The sequence below is a fragment of the Cinclus cinclus genome, chromosome 7, assembly GCF_963662255.1.
Source record: "Cinclus cinclus chromosome 7, bCinCin1.1, whole genome shotgun sequence".
Lineage (NCBI taxonomy): Eukaryota > Metazoa > Chordata > Aves > Passeriformes > Cinclidae > Cinclus > Cinclus cinclus.
Window position 1 is genome coordinate 9,599,172 of NC_085052.1, and position 18,260 is coordinate 9,617,431.

The 18,260-nt window shown below is 42.2% G+C and overlaps 2 protein-coding genes across 3 annotated transcripts; one reads left to right on the forward strand and one right to left on the reverse strand.

Annotated features, from left to right (window-relative positions):
* Positions 1–655: 655 nt before the first annotated feature.
* On the forward strand, positions 656–1,521 carry BBIP1 (BBSome interacting protein 1). The gene is made up of 2 exons (XM_062496092.1): positions 656–723; positions 799–1,521. Exons 1-2 carry the CDS (start codon positions 678–680, stop codon positions 972–974), a joined length of 222 nt encoding a protein of 73 aa, XP_062352076.1. The 5' UTR covers positions 656–677; the 3' UTR covers positions 975–1,521.
* A 119-nt stretch (positions 1,522–1,640) lies between these two features.
* On the reverse strand, positions 1,641–17,636 carry PDCD4 (programmed cell death 4). 2 transcript variants are annotated; one of them, XM_062496089.1, is made up of 13 exons: positions 17,389–17,636; positions 16,316–16,463; positions 15,044–15,140; positions 11,451–11,747; positions 10,814–10,908; positions 9,052–9,165; positions 8,572–8,793; positions 8,211–8,308; positions 6,587–6,701; positions 5,633–5,740; positions 4,483–4,593; positions 3,591–3,730; positions 1,641–2,387 (listed from the first exon to the last, which is right to left on the reverse strand). In XM_062496089.1, the coding sequence occupies exons 3-13, from the start codon at positions 15,081–15,083 to the stop codon at positions 2,327–2,329; spliced, it is 1,401 nt and encodes a 466-aa protein (XP_062352073.1). In that variant the 5' UTR covers positions 15,084–15,140; positions 16,316–16,463; positions 17,389–17,636; the 3' UTR covers positions 1,641–2,326. The 2 variants fall into 2 exon arrangements, with proteins under 2 accessions (XP_062352073.1, XP_062352074.1); XM_062496090.1 differs by having other exon boundaries at positions 17,385–17,636.
* Between the last annotated feature and the right edge of the window lie 624 nt (positions 17,637–18,260).

Genomic DNA, 18,260 nt, shown 5'->3' on the forward strand with positions numbered 1-18,260 from the left:
GGAAGCTGCTCCCGGTAGCAAAGATCCTCCAAAAGGCGGACCCCTGTGGGGGATCCCAGTGCACTGGCCCATCAGGTTCGGCGACATTTAAGCTCTCAGTATTTAGAAAGACAGCGGCTTTTACTGCTGTTTACATGTCAAACAGCAGCATGATTCACATCGCGAATCCCGAGGCGCTGCCTGGAAACGAAAACCGGGACGTGTACGCCCTGGCCACGCCCGTCTGCTGGTCGGTGTCTGCTGGGGATTTTATTTACAGAAGCAAAAAATAAACCAGAAAAGCGCCTCAAAGCCTGAGTTCCGCGGCGGGCCCCGGCGGGCGGGCGGGCGGCGTGCCGGGGCCAGGCAAGCCCGCGCAGGTGGGACGGCTCCTCCCCAGAGATCCCGACGCAGGTGAGGCGAGGAGCAGCATCCCGGAATCCCGGGACCGGGGGAACCCCGGGAAGCCGCTTCCGCCGCGCTCGGGGCTGCCCCAGCGCGGCGACAGGCTCAGGCCTACAGTTCCCAGTGCGCATCGGGGCAGCCGGAGCCCCGTTAGGCCTACCACTCCCAGCACGCTCCGCGGGGCACGACAGGGGTGCAGGGGCGTGGCACGACAGGGGTGCAGGGGCGTGGCACGGCGCAGTGCAAGCTGGGAGCTGTAGTGTCCCCGGGGGCGGTGCCGTGCCGGAGCCGCCATGCCGGAGGGAACGGGAGCGCTCCGGGAGGTGCTGCCCAAGCAAGGTACCGGCGGCGAGCACCGCCCAGCCCTGTCCGCCCAGCCAGCCCCTCGCTCACGGCCCTTTTCTCCCGTTGCAGGGCAGCTGTCGGTGGAGGACACGGTCGCCATGGTGCTGTGCAAGCCCAAGATCCTGCCCCTCAAGTCGGTGTCGCTGGAGAAGCTGGAGAAGCTGCAGAGGGCGGCGCTGGAGGCGGCCCAGGCGCCCGAGGCGGCCCCGCCGCCGTCCGCGGGGGCCGCGCAACCCCGGCAATAGCGCGGGGAGGATTGTGCCCGGCGGCACCCGCGATCGGAGGTACCGCTGTGGAACGGGGCTCCGCATTAAAGCGCGGCCTGAACGCAGGCGGTGGTGCCGGGCTGGGCGGGGAGGCCGCGCGTCGGGCGCTGCTGCCGTAGAAGTTGCGCTGGTCGCTGCCCACGCGATGCTCTAAACGCGACTGTAGAGGTACCGGAACCCCTCGGAAAGCGGGAGGAGGCGAGTTCCACAGCTCCCCTACTCCAGGCCGGCCTTCTCAGACCCGCTCGAGCCCTGAAGCGCTTGGCTCCTAGGGCGCAGTATCTTCCTGGCCCTGGAATGGCTCTTCCCAGCATTTCAGAACACCTGAAACCTTGACATGAAACTGAAAAACAAAGGGGAGGTTTTACCATGTTCTTGTAAGCGATTTTTCCTTAGATCCGTCTTGTTCTTGAGCAAGGGCTTCGCGAAGCTCTGCTGCAAAGACACATTCACAGTATCTGCACCAGCCTGGACGCTCCTACGCAAGTCAGTTGTGTTTTCCAAAATAAATCTGGTAAATACTTACTTAGCATGAGCTTAATTATTCTGTGCTCTCCTCCTGATTGCAATATCAAAGGCCAGCGTTTGATGTACTGCTTAATTTATTCTGTTTAAAATAAATAAAAAGGAGGCAGAAACAAGAGCTTCACAAAAAAATATTTTTAATATGTTTTACCAGAACTTTTCACTTTTCCAGTTACATAGAAAAAAAGACAAGTTTGGTACATGGGGGCTGAAACCAACCAGTGTTCTCCCCTGAAACAGATGAATTAATCTTGTGACCCAACTGCATTTTCTTGGGTTCTTTAAAACAAAGAAACTGCTATTTTTTTTAAACTCCCAAAGCACAGTATTTCTTTAGCAGCAATGGAAATGGGATCACAGCAGCTTAACTTGACCCTTCTATAATAAAGCTTTGTATAAACCAGTGATTTTATGATGACAGCACTGTCCTGGAAAGAGCGAGCGGCAGTCAGACATCGATGCACACGTGGAATGATTAGGTCATAAACATGGCACATACAGAGATAGCTTATTTCAAGGCACCACCACAGCAGAGTGGCCAGTTGTTCTACTATATGCCCAGAGAAAGAACACTTCTTCCTGAAATTTACAAAACTATTTAAAAAAAAACAAACAAAGAAAAAACAATTTGTACCCAAAACATGTGCTCTTAAAAAAATATGAACTGTGCTAAGCAACTCTTAAATTTGGTATCTCCTAGATGTGTATACATATATACATACACACACCAGAGGAGCATGCGTGTATATAGATAGCAAGCTATGTTCCCTTTCAACTTGTAAGGCTTCAGGAGGCAGTTCCCACATTCAGTAACTTTCTAGCTTCAGACGACCTCCATCTCCTTCACTCACAAAACGCTTTCTGCCCCTGTAAGAAAGTAGAAAGTATCTTTTCAGTAATTTAGAGTAGCATTGCTTTGTTTTTTCTCACTGAGAGAAACCTCTTGGGTCTTAGAAGTCAAATATAAAGTGTGAGTTCAGCAGGGTTAGCAGTGATCACAGTGTCAGCTCAGCTGCTTAAAAATGCTTGTTTGGAAACCTAGGGATGGTGGTTTTCTACTTAAAACTGAAGTACACAAACCAAAAACGCCTCTCAACATATAACTGGTAACCAAAGTAGAATCAAGCTTTTGATGCAGTGATGACTCTCAACCCTCCCACACACCCAAAACCTGCAAAACATTTGATACCAACACACACACAGTTTTAGGTGTGAAGTCCACAAATGGAGGCTGTTCTTGATAAAGATGCTAACATTCCAAGATCCAAATTTATCACAAGCTGTCAAGATGGTTTAAAAACTCTAACAAAACACCCAAAATAGAAAAGACCTGTCAAATAACTAGTATTCCCAATGCATAAAACTGCAAATAATAGTTTTAACATCCTATTTAAAATGTTAAATATATTCCCCAGAAGAAATGAAACTTACTAACAGTTTTGTGACCAGTAAGGAGGTAACAGCACACTGATCACATACAGCTCACATAGTATTATTTTTGCTAGGAGTAACCAAGCCATAACAAACCAAAACCATTATACGATTCACAGGACAGATGTGAGGAATGGAGTGTGCAGAACTTATCCCATATTTGTCTCCGGTTCCTTTTTATATAAATATTAGGACTGGTTGTCTCGTCTTAGAATTCTACTTACACTGTTTGGTAAGTTTAAACCATTTTTAAAGAATTTTTTTTCCCATTTCCCCAGCACAGCTGACAGCTTTCCACTGTCACCTACATGGACCATTGTGACACCTGGATCTTCCAGCTTGGTGCTGCACTGATTTCTACTGAGCAAACTGGAAAACTAGAGGAGAGGCAGCCTGTATTCTCTGGAGAGCACTGAGGGGTGCTGCCTGGGATTCACAGGAGGCTCAAGTATTTATCCCAGCCTCAAAAGGCTTCACATCAGTGCAGCTTCTTAATACACGTTTTACCAGCCCAGCTGTTTGTCCATCCTTCAGTTTTCACTTCCAATCAGTAACACTTTGGTCCTAAGATGCTGCTCTCTGTAACCTGTGATAGGAACGAAGAGCAGTGCCTTTGCCTATCCACAATCAAAAAAGTACCTTGAAGGGCAGAGGTCTCTCAGTGGTTTGGAGATGATTCCAGCCTGAAAGCATTCCTCTACAAAACGCTCGAGCACAGAATAGGAGTGTGGCACATCCAGGTTAATGTCTGGGATTTCACAGTAAACTCGTTCATAGCCCTGCAGTGTAAGGATTCAAATAACCTTCAGGTTATTCTATTATTTTATTACAGTGTTTTTAAATACTCTTCTGCATTCCAAAGGACTTTATAAATATGGTTTCACAAACCTAAACATTGCAGTTACAAGTCAGTAGAGAAATAAGGTATATAATATCAGCCCATACCATGGCAGTATACAAATATCTATCTACATAAAAACACAACCTGAATTTTTAACTTCTAAAGAAGTCAGAAATCCAGACAGTATGAAATCTGTATGTTAGCTTGCCTTTACTACATAGGTAGTAACATGGGAAGAAAATTAGTAGGTCTTCTATGTAAGTGAAAACAAAATGTGGCCACAAATGACCAACAAAAGTATATGCAGCAGGGGAGAAACTGGGGACAGCCAGAGACGACTTCATCACTTCACACCAGCAACACAGCTGGGTCAATTTTTATATGTGTTCACGTGATCCCCAGTCTGCCCTGGGACAGAACTGCTGTCCTGTACTCATCCTGAGAAGTAAAGTCACAGATAATTCCAACTGTACAAAATATTGGTTGTTATACTGCTCTACTTGACACTTGTAATTAGTAGGCCTTTATTGTACTACTTCAGTTACAAAGAATTACCAGATAAAAAGACAAATTTAAAAGATTAAGCAATATTGCAGTATTTTAGATGATTAGTTTTAACCATTTAACTGCATAAAGGCAGCTGGACATTTTGGAAGACCTTATGCAAAGTCCTCTAAATGCCATACTTACTCTTTTCATTTGGTCCACAGTAATGACAGAAGACTTCCACAGAGTTTTCAACAAATCCAGTATCATTTTAAAGGTCTTTTCTCCAGTTGACTCCAAAACCAGTACAATGGCCTAAAACAAATCATGCAAGTGTTTTGACTAAAATGAAAACACTGCTTCAGGTACAAGGTGTGTGACCATATGAAATACAAAAAGGAATGAATGCATTATTATTAATTCTCTGGGAGGAAAAGCCCATTTGCTACATGCACTCACAATTTCAGTTTATTATTATTATTATAAAACAAAAACTGATGAAAAATTCTTTGGATAAGATAAAAGGTATGAAAAACCAGAAAGGATTAGACAGAATGAAAAGCATTGCCTTTCTGTCTCTGGTTTCAGCACTATATGCATATGGCTGCTGCAGTACAGATGGCAATTAATTGATTTTGTATCCATGAGGTTTTAATTCGGCATCCATGGGGGTTTCTTAGCTGTGATTTTAGAAGGACTCAGATGCTTAAAATCTACAATACTGCACAACCCCCACCAACTGAAATGATTCTGTAGTTCTATTGTGAAGGAATTTTCTGTAACAAGTTCGTAGATTGTGGGTGTTCAGCTTCATTGGTAAACAACCATTTCCCAATTTGGCAGATAAAAGAGTACAAATGGGAACATCTTCCATATAGGATGGGTCTGAAATATATAAGCTTTTACAAATGTGCTGGCTGAAACAATCCCACCCTGAAAAAGGAAGCTCTATAAACTTAACAAAAACAGGTAACACCCATTAGAATACCCAGATATCTGAAACTAGGAGGAAATAAAACACCAAAACAAAGCATGGGGGGCTTTTTTTTGTTGTTGCTGGTGTTGCTATTCCTCAGCAGAAAATAAACAGAACTCTTATTTTCAGGAATTTTATAATAATCTGAATTCAACTATTTAACCCCCAAAAACTACCTCTGGATCTTCCCAGAATCAGCAACAACTTGCGTGTTGCACAATGCACACACAAATGAGCACACAAACCATTAACTTTACATGAAACAATTTAGTTATTCAAATAACAACAAGCAACCTAAGCTTCAGCTGCCAGTTATATTATTTGCATGCCCACATCAAAATACCAACAATTATTAAAGGGACTCTGATTTCTCCTTACTTCATATACAAGTTCATGATGAAAATGGGGTACTTCCAGTTCCTGAAGGCAGCGTTCTGCTTCCAATACATCTCCAGAAAGCAAATACTCTTTCAGCAACATATCAATCTATTAAATTTTAAAACAAAGACCCAACACTAATTAGATACAAAATTTGAAAGCTGTCAACTATTTCAATAATCCACTGTCAACCCAGCCACAAGTTAGTTCCTCAAACTTGCTGCCAATGCTTTTACAGATGTAATTAAATTCAGGCATTAATTACATGGAGACGTTATCAGGAACCTGAAATACAGTGTAAGCCAAATACCGATCCACAGTGTTGATACAGAAGCACCAAAATCATTGTTTTATAAGGTGTGTCACCATAAAAGGTGAATATGGGTGTCTTTTAAGTTTATCCTCTCCCTCGAATGCCTCCTCCTATCATCTGTTGCACTCCCAACCTAGAAATGACAACATGAACTTCTCCTTTAGACCTGCTTACTTTATAGTATGCATCTCTAAAGATTTCTGTTTCTTCCTCTCTCTTTTTTTCAGTTAGTACTGTGCCTTTGATCAGCAACACCAAAAAAATAATAGTTTATCTAGTTTAGGCAGTTTCATCTTGGTTCTTTTAATTACTTCATCACTTTATACTGTGAGGTTTAACTTAAAGAGCTGAATGCTTATAAGTTTTGCTTAAAGCAAAAATAAACATGTAATTCCAATACAGGATGTTGTATGAGCATGCTCCCACCAGTGACAAATACTACAAAATCACCAAAATCATCTCCATCAGTTCTATTACTTTGTTTAAATCAATTACATAAAAAAGAAGGTCCAAGCAACAAAAGAAAACCAACACTCGTGACCTAAGACATATTTTAATACAGGATACACGTCTCTCTTCTCTCTACCCCAAACAAAGCTTAGACCAAGAGCCAGCTGGAGAGAGGGGAGTTTTGCCATTACCTCTTTGACCAGGTGTTTGACAGACTGCTGGCCCCCTCCTGCCCCCCAGACGCTGTCGATGCGCTTTCCTCCCTTGCTCATGCTCAGCAGTACCGTCGCTCGGTCCAGCGCAGCTCTGAAGGCAAAGTCAGTGCTTAAAACCCCTTAAAACTTACAGAACTTCATTAAATGCATCTGCAACTTCTCCTCATACAAAGCTACCAGATCTTTGGGAAGAACTCAGGGTTATCAACTGCACAGGGACCGTCTGGATCATAAAACCAGCAAATAAGCTGCCCGCATTGTCTTTCTGTCACCCTTATGCTCCTGCTCATACCAAGGACAGGTTACAATCCTCAGTCTGATGCCAGTAGATTAAATCACCAATGCGGAAGCTGAAACATCCTCACAGAAAAACAGCTGAATATTTTCTTATGCAGAAGTGGATTGTATCCAGACTCCTCTACAAATGCTGCTTGGCAGGTGGATCTCAAACTAGAAAGGTCTGAGTTGCTGCCACACTCAAAACGGTTTTCTACTGAAATACTATTTTCCGTTTGGGTCTGAAGAATTATGAAACCTTTAGAATTTAAGCCAAAGAAAACACTTCAGAAGGTAAATATGTAGCTGGAAAAATAGCACAAGCTAGAGGTGCTTGCCAGTTTATTGAAAAAAAGAATTTAAAAGGGAAGTAAGGTGAAAAAAAAGCAGTTTGGGATACAGTATGTACCATCCGTGTAAAGGCTGAACAGTTGTCCCAGTCCTCATGCTGGGGGCAAGCCAATAACAATAACTCTATTCACCAAGATTTAATGAGCAGGAAAGACTGGCCAAGAAATAACAAAGGCAGCAAGCATCCCAGATGTGCAGAATGCAGGCTACAATCCTTCAAATCACAGGACACATTTATATAAGTGACAGACAATTTTCTCAATTTGAGCTCCCCAAGGTAGGCAGCCAAGAACTGCTCTTCCTTCTGAAAGTGCCCAACAATAATCATTGCAAATGCAGCTTCGGGAAGAAACAGGAGTTCAGCACCTCCATATTAAGCCTGAAACATACACTTATGGGGGTAAGAAAAATAAAACATGACTCATTATTAAAACATCCCTCTTTGTCAGAGATTGCTTCTTCAAACTTCTCACACTGACATGGAAAACAATTGTCCTTCTTGACAAACAGAGTACAGAGAAAGTCTCGGAAATCCCTGCACAAGCTTCAAACCTCTGTAAGGCAAAACAGTTAATCCCTTGTGTATTTCACAACATATTTACAGCAGCTGTCCTGATGCTATATTTACCCATTAATCACATTAAAGCTTTTTCTAAGACAAAACATTCTATAACCACTTCTTTTTCCAGCTCATTTTTCACCCTCAAACATAAGATGGACAATAAACCTGACAAACTGAATGCAAATGTATTAATACATTTTTCAGAACTCAGTACTTCTCTGACTTAAGTATTTCTGGATTTTGCTAGTTTTGTTGCAGATTTAGTGGGGTTTTTTTTATTTCAAATAAAAAAAAAAAAGGAAGTTAAAGAACTGTATGCTGCATGATTTATTCTGAAGCTGTAAATTCCTGATCATCATCTTTGACATCTGGAATAGAAAACTCTCTCTATATAGAAAGCAAGGAAATTACCGAGCTTGGACACAATCCACAGTGCCTTTGTAGCCATCTATGTAGGTACTGCTTAGGATCCCATCTCCAACAGCTCTAGCAATGAACTGGCCCACCAACTGCAACAAAACAGAAGGATTTTTTAATTAAATGCTGAATTTCAAAGAAGTTCTAAGTAGATAATTATAATGTGCCTGGTTTTCTGATTTTATTTAAATGAGCTGTTTCAAAGTGAAAACACAGCCTGGGTAATTGGGAGAGGATTACAGACAGTAAGAAAATCAATAGATATTTTTCAAAACATGGAGTCTATTTCAGTTTATTTGATCTATTTTAGCCACAAAAAGCTTTTGACTACTGGCATAAGGATTTACAAATATACCTGCGGTGCCCTGGGAGAATCCAACACCAATTCAGGTAGTTCTTTGAGCAGTCTATCAAAGGATTTTTCCACATCAGTTTTGCTTACTACTGTCCCACAAAGGTCGGAGATAAGCTTAGATGTCATTTCCCTGTGACTAGCCTTCCCCTCTAATGCCAAGGAAACAGCCAGCACTGGCACACTGTATTTCATCTCACCAAGGTTTAAATTCTTCAGCATCTCCTAGATAACATTTAAAAACAAAACAATGAGATTTCATAATTTTTATTATTTAAATATATAAACAGACCTCAAATATTTATGTATTTATACAATTACATATATGCTTCTGCTCATGTAATTAATATAACTGCTTGTGTATTCTTATAGTACATTTGTTGCCAACTTCTCCATAAACTCATTCACAGCTGGCAATTGTATTACCCTGTATGCTACAGCTCTGACCCCCAAAACAAAGAAATAAAAAGGCATGTAACATACCGAAACTTCGTTAGTATCTCCATGTTCAAAATACTCCTGAATGATTGGTGTTAAGGTTTTTTCAAATGCTCTTTCATCAAGAGGTAAAACTACTGTTTCATAGACACAGTTCTCCTGTTTTAAAAGACAACAAAAGCAGATACCCTTACTATCTTTTCTTGCACCTTATGCAGCACTAATAGTATCAAAAGAGTGGTTTTTTAAATCCTTAATGCTTTGTTCTTAGTAATCAATCTGCCAAAAAACATTAGACTTGGTCTATACTATTGAAGTGTGGATGATGCTGGCTAATTGTCATACTTCTTCATATTTTGAATCTACTGTTGGCTGAATGCAACTGAAAGGCTGAATTTACTGTTAAAGAATGGCAAACACACCAAACTCTGTTCCTAGGATTCAGCTGATACCAACCACAGGAGCAGAGGTCAAGTGCCTCCATACTGAAGGGAGAATGACATAGGCTCCTGCTCCAGCCCAGCAGAGTTGTCTGTACCACAGCACCTTCCCCTGCAAGTGGCACTCCTGTCCCGGGCAGGAACCCTGCCTTGCTCCCTCTTCCCTGGTAATTGTGTGACCAGATAGGTGGTGCCAAGCACAAATCACAGAAAAGACATTTTCAGAATATCTGTGAACAAAGGCATTCCCTGAGAGAAAAAGAGGCACACAGCAACTGCCTCATGTATCACCTGTCCTGCAGAGTTCCAGCAGCACCAGATCTCCCTGCTCTAATTCAGTTCCCTACTCTGCACCTACAGAAGCAACATTCAGAGCAATACTACAGAGCTGAACAAAAACACCTGATCAAAGAAGTTTTTCAACCAATGTTCAATGGAAAGAAACTTTTCATGATCAAGAAGTATAGTAGAAATCAAAAAACCTGTTGTTCCATCACACCAAAGTTTCACAGAATGTTCATTCTTTATTAAACTTTGTTCTACGCACTTGCCAACTCCATTTTAATGGCTATTTCTGTTTATGTGAAGTGCCACATATTAGGGAAAATTGATCCTGGAAGGTTTTGGTATTCTCATGTACCATTCTTTCAGCAGCTATGGCCACAGAAAACAGCCTCTACTCAAAGGACACCACCATTGCTCTGCTTATGTCGTACAGAACGTACTTATGGTCAGTCTTGCAATTGTATTGATCTCAGAGACTTTTGCAATGTCTGTTTGTAATCACCATTTCCCTTTCAATTACATAAAGCCCCTCTGCCCAATAAGCTTTGCTTTTTTTCCCCTTCCTGCAGTAACATGGCTGAAAGATACAATCTTCCATAACATATTTTAAATAAATGTATATCAGCAAAATATCCAGGCTATCAACTTCATGAAGTGTTTATACCAAGCAGACAAGACATTGGGCAGGCTGAGAATACAGAGAAGAGAAAAATCTATAAAGGATACTATCCCCACTAAACTCCCAACCTGAGCAAGTCTGTGCTGCATTTTTAACACAGTGTCTGTGTGCAATACAGAGCAGCACTGCAACATCCACCTCCATGGGAACCAGCAGTGGAGAACATGCGTCAGGGAAAGGGATGCCACTTACTCAGGCACAGAAAGAGGGTTTGGGAGTAAGATTTGTGAGTATTACACAGTGACTTGTGCACTAGCTGACATTTTACTAGCCAATAATCTACTATTGAGCATAAGAATGAGCATTTCAGTGTAGCCAGGCTGACATTCATGTTAACTCACAAGGCCATCAAAATCGATAAAAGGAAATAGAAACCAATACTGCAAAGAAATTATAGGCATACCTGGTCATCATCGTAATTAGGATCCTTAATATCTACTTCTTCCACATCATACACTTGACCTGGTGTTCCCCAAACTCCTTTACCACCTGCTCCACCTGGCAAAATATGGGAGAGTAAGGACCACCAGTTTACAAACGCTTCTGATTTCAACACAACATTCTTTCACTTAAAAGCGATCTTCCACTGCTTGTGCCCATCTCCTGACTAACAATACATGCTGAAGCAAGTGTGTTTGTCTGACAAGTTCCCACCTCCTCAGCCACTTTTCATCACTTTCCAGTAAGACACTAGAAGCAGTATGGACTGCACAAGAACTACTGAAGGTTGAAACTCTACTTTCAAATACAGCCATTATTTAAATTTGCATTAATAACAGTCCCATGAACCATCAACAGTTCAGATTTGTGTATTAAGCCTGCTAAGGAAATGAACTTCCCTCGAAGACAGATGTTGATTGATCACAGACATATTATATTTGCTGGCACCTGCTACTGTCACCCACTAAATAACATAAAGGGCCAAATGCCTGCACAGACACTGTGGTTTATGAAAACTATTCCCAGCAGAAAAAAAAGTACTGTGCTTTGAACAAATCTTGATCTTTCTCATTCTACTCTCTTCACTAAGCTACACCAACCTTTCTTTGGTAGACCTCTTCCCTTTCCAGACCGGGATCGCCTGTCCAGGAGTTTCCCCTTTGGGCTCGTTGGTACAACTCCGATCTTCAGTGTCTCTCCATTCTCACTAACAGAGTCTCCTCTCCCAGAATCTCTTGAAGAGTTTTTCCTCAACCGTCTCTTTGCTTTAGCATTTATTTTGGCTTCAGTAATTGAAGTTGCAGGAATCCAATTTCCATTGATTTCAGTTTTTCGTTCCTCAGACCCACCATTTTCTTCATCACCAGAAAATGGAGCATCATTTAGATTCTCAAGCTCTTAAAAAGAAGACAGAAAAAAAAAAATTTCATTTTAAACAGTTTTATGTTAGAATACCAAAACACACTGCATTTAGTAAGGATTATTACATCATATGGAATTCTTGTTTTCAACAGTGTTAAGGCAAACATTGTTTTTAAGGTATGTCTACATACTGCAGTAATAAGGAGTTCCTTATTCCCCTGCACAAAATATCCACAATCTAAACAGAGCAAATGTCAAGAGCTGGAAAGCAAATTAATAAAACCATACATAAATACATAAACCACAGAAAACCCCACCCTTGTTAAACAAAAACTATCCCAACTCCTAAGTGCATTAGATCTAAGTGCCTCGTTCTCACTCCACCCACTCTTCTCTTGATTTAGAAACAAATGAAACTGCCAATACAGTAAATTCTGTAGGAACTCGCCAATGTTACAGAACTCGTCACCAAAGTGAAATTAACTCCCTAAATCATCAACCAACATCTCCCTTATTCAATTCAAGGAATTTCAAACACAGCTCACTAGCAAGAAAAGCAAAAAATTTCGGCACAGAAGAATATAAAACATCACTACTTTTATGTTTTTGAGGTTATGGGGAGGAAAATGCTGTTCAATACAAAGCTTGGAGAGCTTGGTAATGAAGACTCCTACAATACACAGTCCTTCGAATCAGTGGGATCTCTCTTCTCTATGGATTGTCCTTCACTGTAGCTTCTGTCAAGACTGTTTCTGAACAGAACACAATCAAATATAAAAGGTTTGGTTTGTACTCAACAAAAAATTCAGCTTAAGGATCCGTAAATATCTCACAGCACCAAGATGCACAATAACTTCACTCTCTGTGGAAGCTAATGCACATTTAATGTTTAGGTCTGAAGTCATTTCACAAAGTTAAGTTGTCCCCTACTTGTGCTGTGTGATTCAGCAGAATGTCTTATTTAGAGCATAATAAACAAAAACTTTCACAAGCTATTCTTCCCCTTAACTAATCAAGATTTAAAAAAAAAAGAAAAATAAAAAACACCTGAGAGCCCATTTATGTTCCAGTGAGTACCCTGGGAGTCCTTGCAAATTAGAAGAGACACACAGACAGAGAACAGCCTCAGTTCTCTGTTACACAGTTCTCCCTTTCTTCAGAACTGAGAAGAGTTCTAAAGACACACCCATGGCCCCAACACTAGGACAGCAATAAAAGGGCACTCAGAAGAAGCTGCTTTTCCAATACTTTACAGAAAACGTCACTGGCATAATCTCAGAAGGTGAAGAGTACTCAAAATTTGTATTTGAACTTAGCTAATGCATCAATTCACCCTTCCAATACCTTCTCATCAGCACCATGCATTTGGCAGTATTTCTCAGAATTATGTTATTTTCACTTCAAAACAAGTTCATGATTTTTTTTTTTTTAATACAAAGTGGACTAATAGAATATTGCCAATTTCAAAGTATTTACCCATGTCAAAGAGTACATTAAACTGAGTAAACTTTGATCACAAAGGAGGCAGTTCCATCAAAGAAATAACATTTAGATACTGGTGTTCAGATGTGAATGCTACAGCTAAGTAGTAATGCCACCATTCCAGGCTAAGCTTCATCTTTCCACTCATTACTCCCACAAAAGCATTCCTTTTACGCTTGCAGCAAGCTAAAAAAGAAAAGCAGGCATCACATCCAGGAAAAGATTTCTCACAAGCAGCTTTCTCTGTTTGTCTAACATTTTAATAAAACAATGAGATATTTGCATAAAGCTAACAGAGGGGAAGAAAAGAGCAAACCCAAACAGGTTTCCTTCCTCTCATCTCCCAAGAGACTCCATCAGCAACAACCAGCTCCTCTCAGTCAAATGCACTCAAATTCTTCTTCATGCTCAGTCTCCCATGAATTTCTCCAGTTTACACCTGAGACCTGGCTGTCCAGAAACTCCACTCTTCAATGACCATTTACTTTTTCAGTCTCCAAAGAAAATGGCCAACAATTAACACAAGTCAGTCCTGACTCTGACAGCTTTGGAGGTTACCGGGGAGGCTACAGTCCAACCTCCCTACACAATCCTGATCTCAGGTTCAAGACTAAAGGAAATCCTCCACAGGAAACATCTAACCCATAAGAATTATTATCTCTCACTGCACTACTACACAATTTTTTATATAACACAGTCACTTCCAGCTCCAACCTCCTTCTCCAACTGGCCCTCCACTATTAGTTACCTAGTTAGGCTTGAAAAAACAGACTGAACACATATACTGCTTTCCAAAAACTTAAATTAAAATCAAATAATATAAAATAAAACAAACCTATACAATGGTGCAGATCTTCCTTCCAGCTTCTCATTTTCACATCATATAACATACATATATAGGCAGTAACAGTCTTCAATCAACTTTAATACTTTGCTTACTATATATTAAGAAGTTATCCAAATTTAGCTCATTACTCTGCTATTAAGCCTAGCAGGCTCACTTAAAATCTTTGCTTTTATGGGCAACCTTCATCAACAAAGCCTTCTACCAATTTAAACTGTCCAAACTCTGTCAACCCAGCTCTCCTGCAGTCTTCCACGTATTATCCAAATACAATTCTAAAGTGCTAAGAATCAAGGCGTCCTCTGCATTAACCTAATTTTGGTTAAATATCAGAAATCATACGGAATATATTGCCAGCTCAACTGCAATACCCACCATATTAACATATATACACATGTTATTCTGAAAAACATTTAAAATCTCTTTGACATGAAAGAGTCAAGTGCAGACCATCATAACCTTTGGAAGATACAGAAAGCAACAAGAATCTGTGTTACCCTGACCAAGCATCATAAAATAAATGTGTGATATGGACAAAACAGTCCATTTCATAGCAGTCTCTAACATGTACTTCCTAATTTTTTCCCATGCAAACCCACTTCCAGTCAAGCCCTTCAACATTTGTTTCTTTTAATTTTAAGGTAAATTGTTGCATAAAAGCAGAATCTGTACCTCTTAAAAACATCTACACATTTTACTTTTAGGTTTATTTTTTTCTTCACACCAACACGACTTGAACTCAGATGATAAGGAGACAAGTACAACTACTAACCAGTAACTTAAAGAAATGCCAACTTAATTTTAATAAAATTTAAATAAACATAATATATCAAGATTCTATGATATATAATTGAAAGAACTATTCTATAAGGTTTTGATATTTTTTTTAACCAGTATTGTTAAAAAATTATCAGGTGATGCATTTTTTTCTACAGCGAACACTTCTGGTCAGCTAAGCAATTTTAAGTAAAAAAAAAAACCAAAACAACTGAATACATTACTTACCTGTTGGAGTAATATAAATGTGTTCCTTTTCTATTTCCATAGCTGCTTAACAGACCTGACTGTGAAATGTAAAGTCTTAATGTTTTCCCTCCAAGGCCTAAACAGAAACAGAAAAGCTTAGAGAACAAAAAACACTAGACCAAAGTAAAAAGCAAAGGTTCCACTCACAAAATATATAAAAAATAAAAAAAGGGGGGGGGGGGGTGCTGAGCTATAATTAACTATTAGCAACAGCTGAAAAGTTCATGGGAAGGTAAGTGGTGCAGCAAGAGAGGAGCACCACCCTTCAATACATCTAAGCCTGGATGCCTTAGCAGCTGTCAGTTCTGTTGCCTATAAAGGGGACAAAAGCCGTTATTTTAAGGCTAAAAGCCCCATGTACACAGCTTTTTTTAGCTGATAAATGCTACCTCTATCAACCTAGCCTGTCCTGTTCTGACAAGTGGTTATCTGTATGAGTGTACAATATCAATGTTATAATTGCATCCACGAGAGAAGCATTCTTCGTGTGAACGATGCTGATAGAACGGTACCAATTTATCGAGTTCAGCCCAGCCCTTAGAAAACAAGCTAATTTTTCATCCTCCCCTCAAGGACATAGTCTTTGTTTTACTGTATGTGTACATACAGCTATCAAGCTTTCACATCTGTGCTTCTGCACCCTCCAAACACTCCTCGCACTCACCAATCTGCAAGGAATAAAGTTCTCCTTGTTTTAACACTTTTCTTTTTCTGCTCCTCTTTCTCTCCCTTCCTAGTAGCTGTTATTCTCCAAACCACCCCAAGTCACTCTGAACAGGATGACATCATCCATCTTTCCTTTATGTACACAAAAAATTAAGCAGTCCCAGAATTCCCTTATACACATTTTCACCTGCAAGCTTTTCACAAATCCCTTCATAGGCCTGGAAGCATTACTGGTATTTGTCTGTCTCATAAGAATTCAGTAGTCCTTTTTTCCCTATCTCATCCTTTGCCGCCCTGAAAACTGTTCACTGTCAAGTGGCAAGATTGTGACACCAAACAACTGCATTCCCTTCCCCTTTTCTTCTCTTCCCTGGTTTTCCCCTTTCATGCCCACTGGCCTGCCACAGACCCATTAATGGCAAATGATTCATCAGAGACCGTTGGCAATAAAGAAACTCTGGTTTAGAGCACAGCTGTCATGGTCTTGTACTTCCTAATGCCAAACCAAACAGTTCCCAACCTTGTGCAATAAGAGTCTTCCCTGCCCCACAGTTTTTTTTTAAATAAATATTTTTCATGAGTTACCTCAAGCAATCATTCAGGAGTTCTCAAATGTTCCCAGTCACTGTTGGTTGAGATACTGTTCTGTGTGGGTCTCAGTCTAATGTGCTCAAACTACCTTGTAAAAACAGTTTTATCCTTCCTAGTGGAATGTTCCATCAGTTGTCCACCTCTTGGGAAAAGACAAAAAAGAACAAAACCTCTGTTAAATAATAATCACAGCTTTCATTATTTGCAACCAAGTTTTAAATTTCAAGTGGAGAAATGCTCCCTTTACAGGACCCTTGTTGAAATCCTCCATCTTGCAGATGGCAACATAATAAATAAAAACCCAATTTCCAAGTGATGCTATTCTGAGATTCAGCACCCTACTTTGTTTATAACAAGGATGATGGAATATCCAAGCCTTACAAGTCCTGCTGTCCTACTGATCAGGAGATAGGAGATACACTCTCAATTTACCAATGCACCTTCTCACTAACTCAAACCAACAGATTGCTGGAGCTTCAGGATGCTGGGATTTATCACTGTATCCAAAACCCATCACTTTCTCATTTCCAGTCTTACATCACGCAGCACTACCGATAAAACTACAGAACATAATTTCCAAAACTGCCTTAAAAACATCAGAATCCATGTTGGAAGAGATAATACAGGAACAAAACTGACAGAAGCTACTTCAGGCAGAACATAAACGCCATGGAAATTTTTAAGATGAATCAGTGATATGAACAGTACTTTTAAAGTAGTTCATAAGACAAGGGCATTTTTCTAAGTCACTGAAATCCACCAATAAAACTCGTTCGGTGCCCTCCACCCACTACCATTTCTTGCGCTTCATCTAAACAGGCAACTCTATCTCAGCAGGCACATTAACCTTTAGAAACAACAAACGCAGCAGGACAAAGCTTCCAAGTTATCAAGGTACAAAAGCATCCCTGAGTAACTTCCACGTAGCATACGCTTTTTTTCCCCCCTTCTCCCTAACTTTAGGCAAATGCCCCCCCACCACCAAAGCTCTGGAGACGTGCCAACACCAGCTGCCGTTCTGCACCGCACACACAAAAGCCACGGTAAGATCCGGTACTCCTACCAACCCCGTGCCGCTGGCCGGGACCAACGGCGGCGCAGTGCCGGCGATGAGGAGCGGGCAGGACCGACGGCTCAGGCCGCCGGACCGAGGGCTGCAGGCCGCTGGCAGCGGGGCCGAGGGCTCAGGCTGCCGGGGCAGGGCTGGCGCGCAGGCACAGGTCTGGCAGTGGCTGCCGCGGCCCGGGAGCGCCCGCAGCTCCCGGGATGCGCCCGCAGCTCCGCCGCTCCCTCAGGGCCGCCGGGGCCGGGCCGAGTCCCCCTCAGCCGCCGCCGCGCGCGCTCCCGCTGCCGGCCGTGCGCGCGCCCGCCCCCCGGCCCCGCCCCCCCCGCGCGCGCCCGCCCCCTGCCTGCCTGTGTTTTCTGCCCCAGCGACACGGCCACCCGCGGCGCGGCCATTGGCTGGCTGCCGCCCGCCCCGCAGCCAATCGGCGGGAGGGGCTGGGCGTGCGTTCGGCTCGGAGGGAAGGCCGGGGGAGAGCGGGAAGGGCGAGACCATCTCGGGAGGGGCGGGGAGTGGGGGGGGGCGGGAAGGAGCCATTGGTGCGGGGAGGGTAGCGGGGGGCTGAGCGCAGCTGACCAGCGCCCTCCGTTTCCCTGTGAGACACAGCCCGAGCGCCCACACGGGATAGCATCACCTGAGCCCTTCCGTGGAGGGGGCGCTGGGAAGTGGCAGCCCCCGGGATGTGGGAGAAGGGCTCCTCGCATCCTGCCTGGGGGTGCTGGGTGTTAACACCGGGGCAGCCGCGGAAAGGCGGTACCTGTGCCTGGTTCCTCCTCCACGTGCCGTCCTACTTCTTTAATTAAAGGTCTGGGTTTTTCCCCTTTTCTGAAGCGATCCATCAGTACAAATAATCTATTACGTCTTATCTGCCTGTGT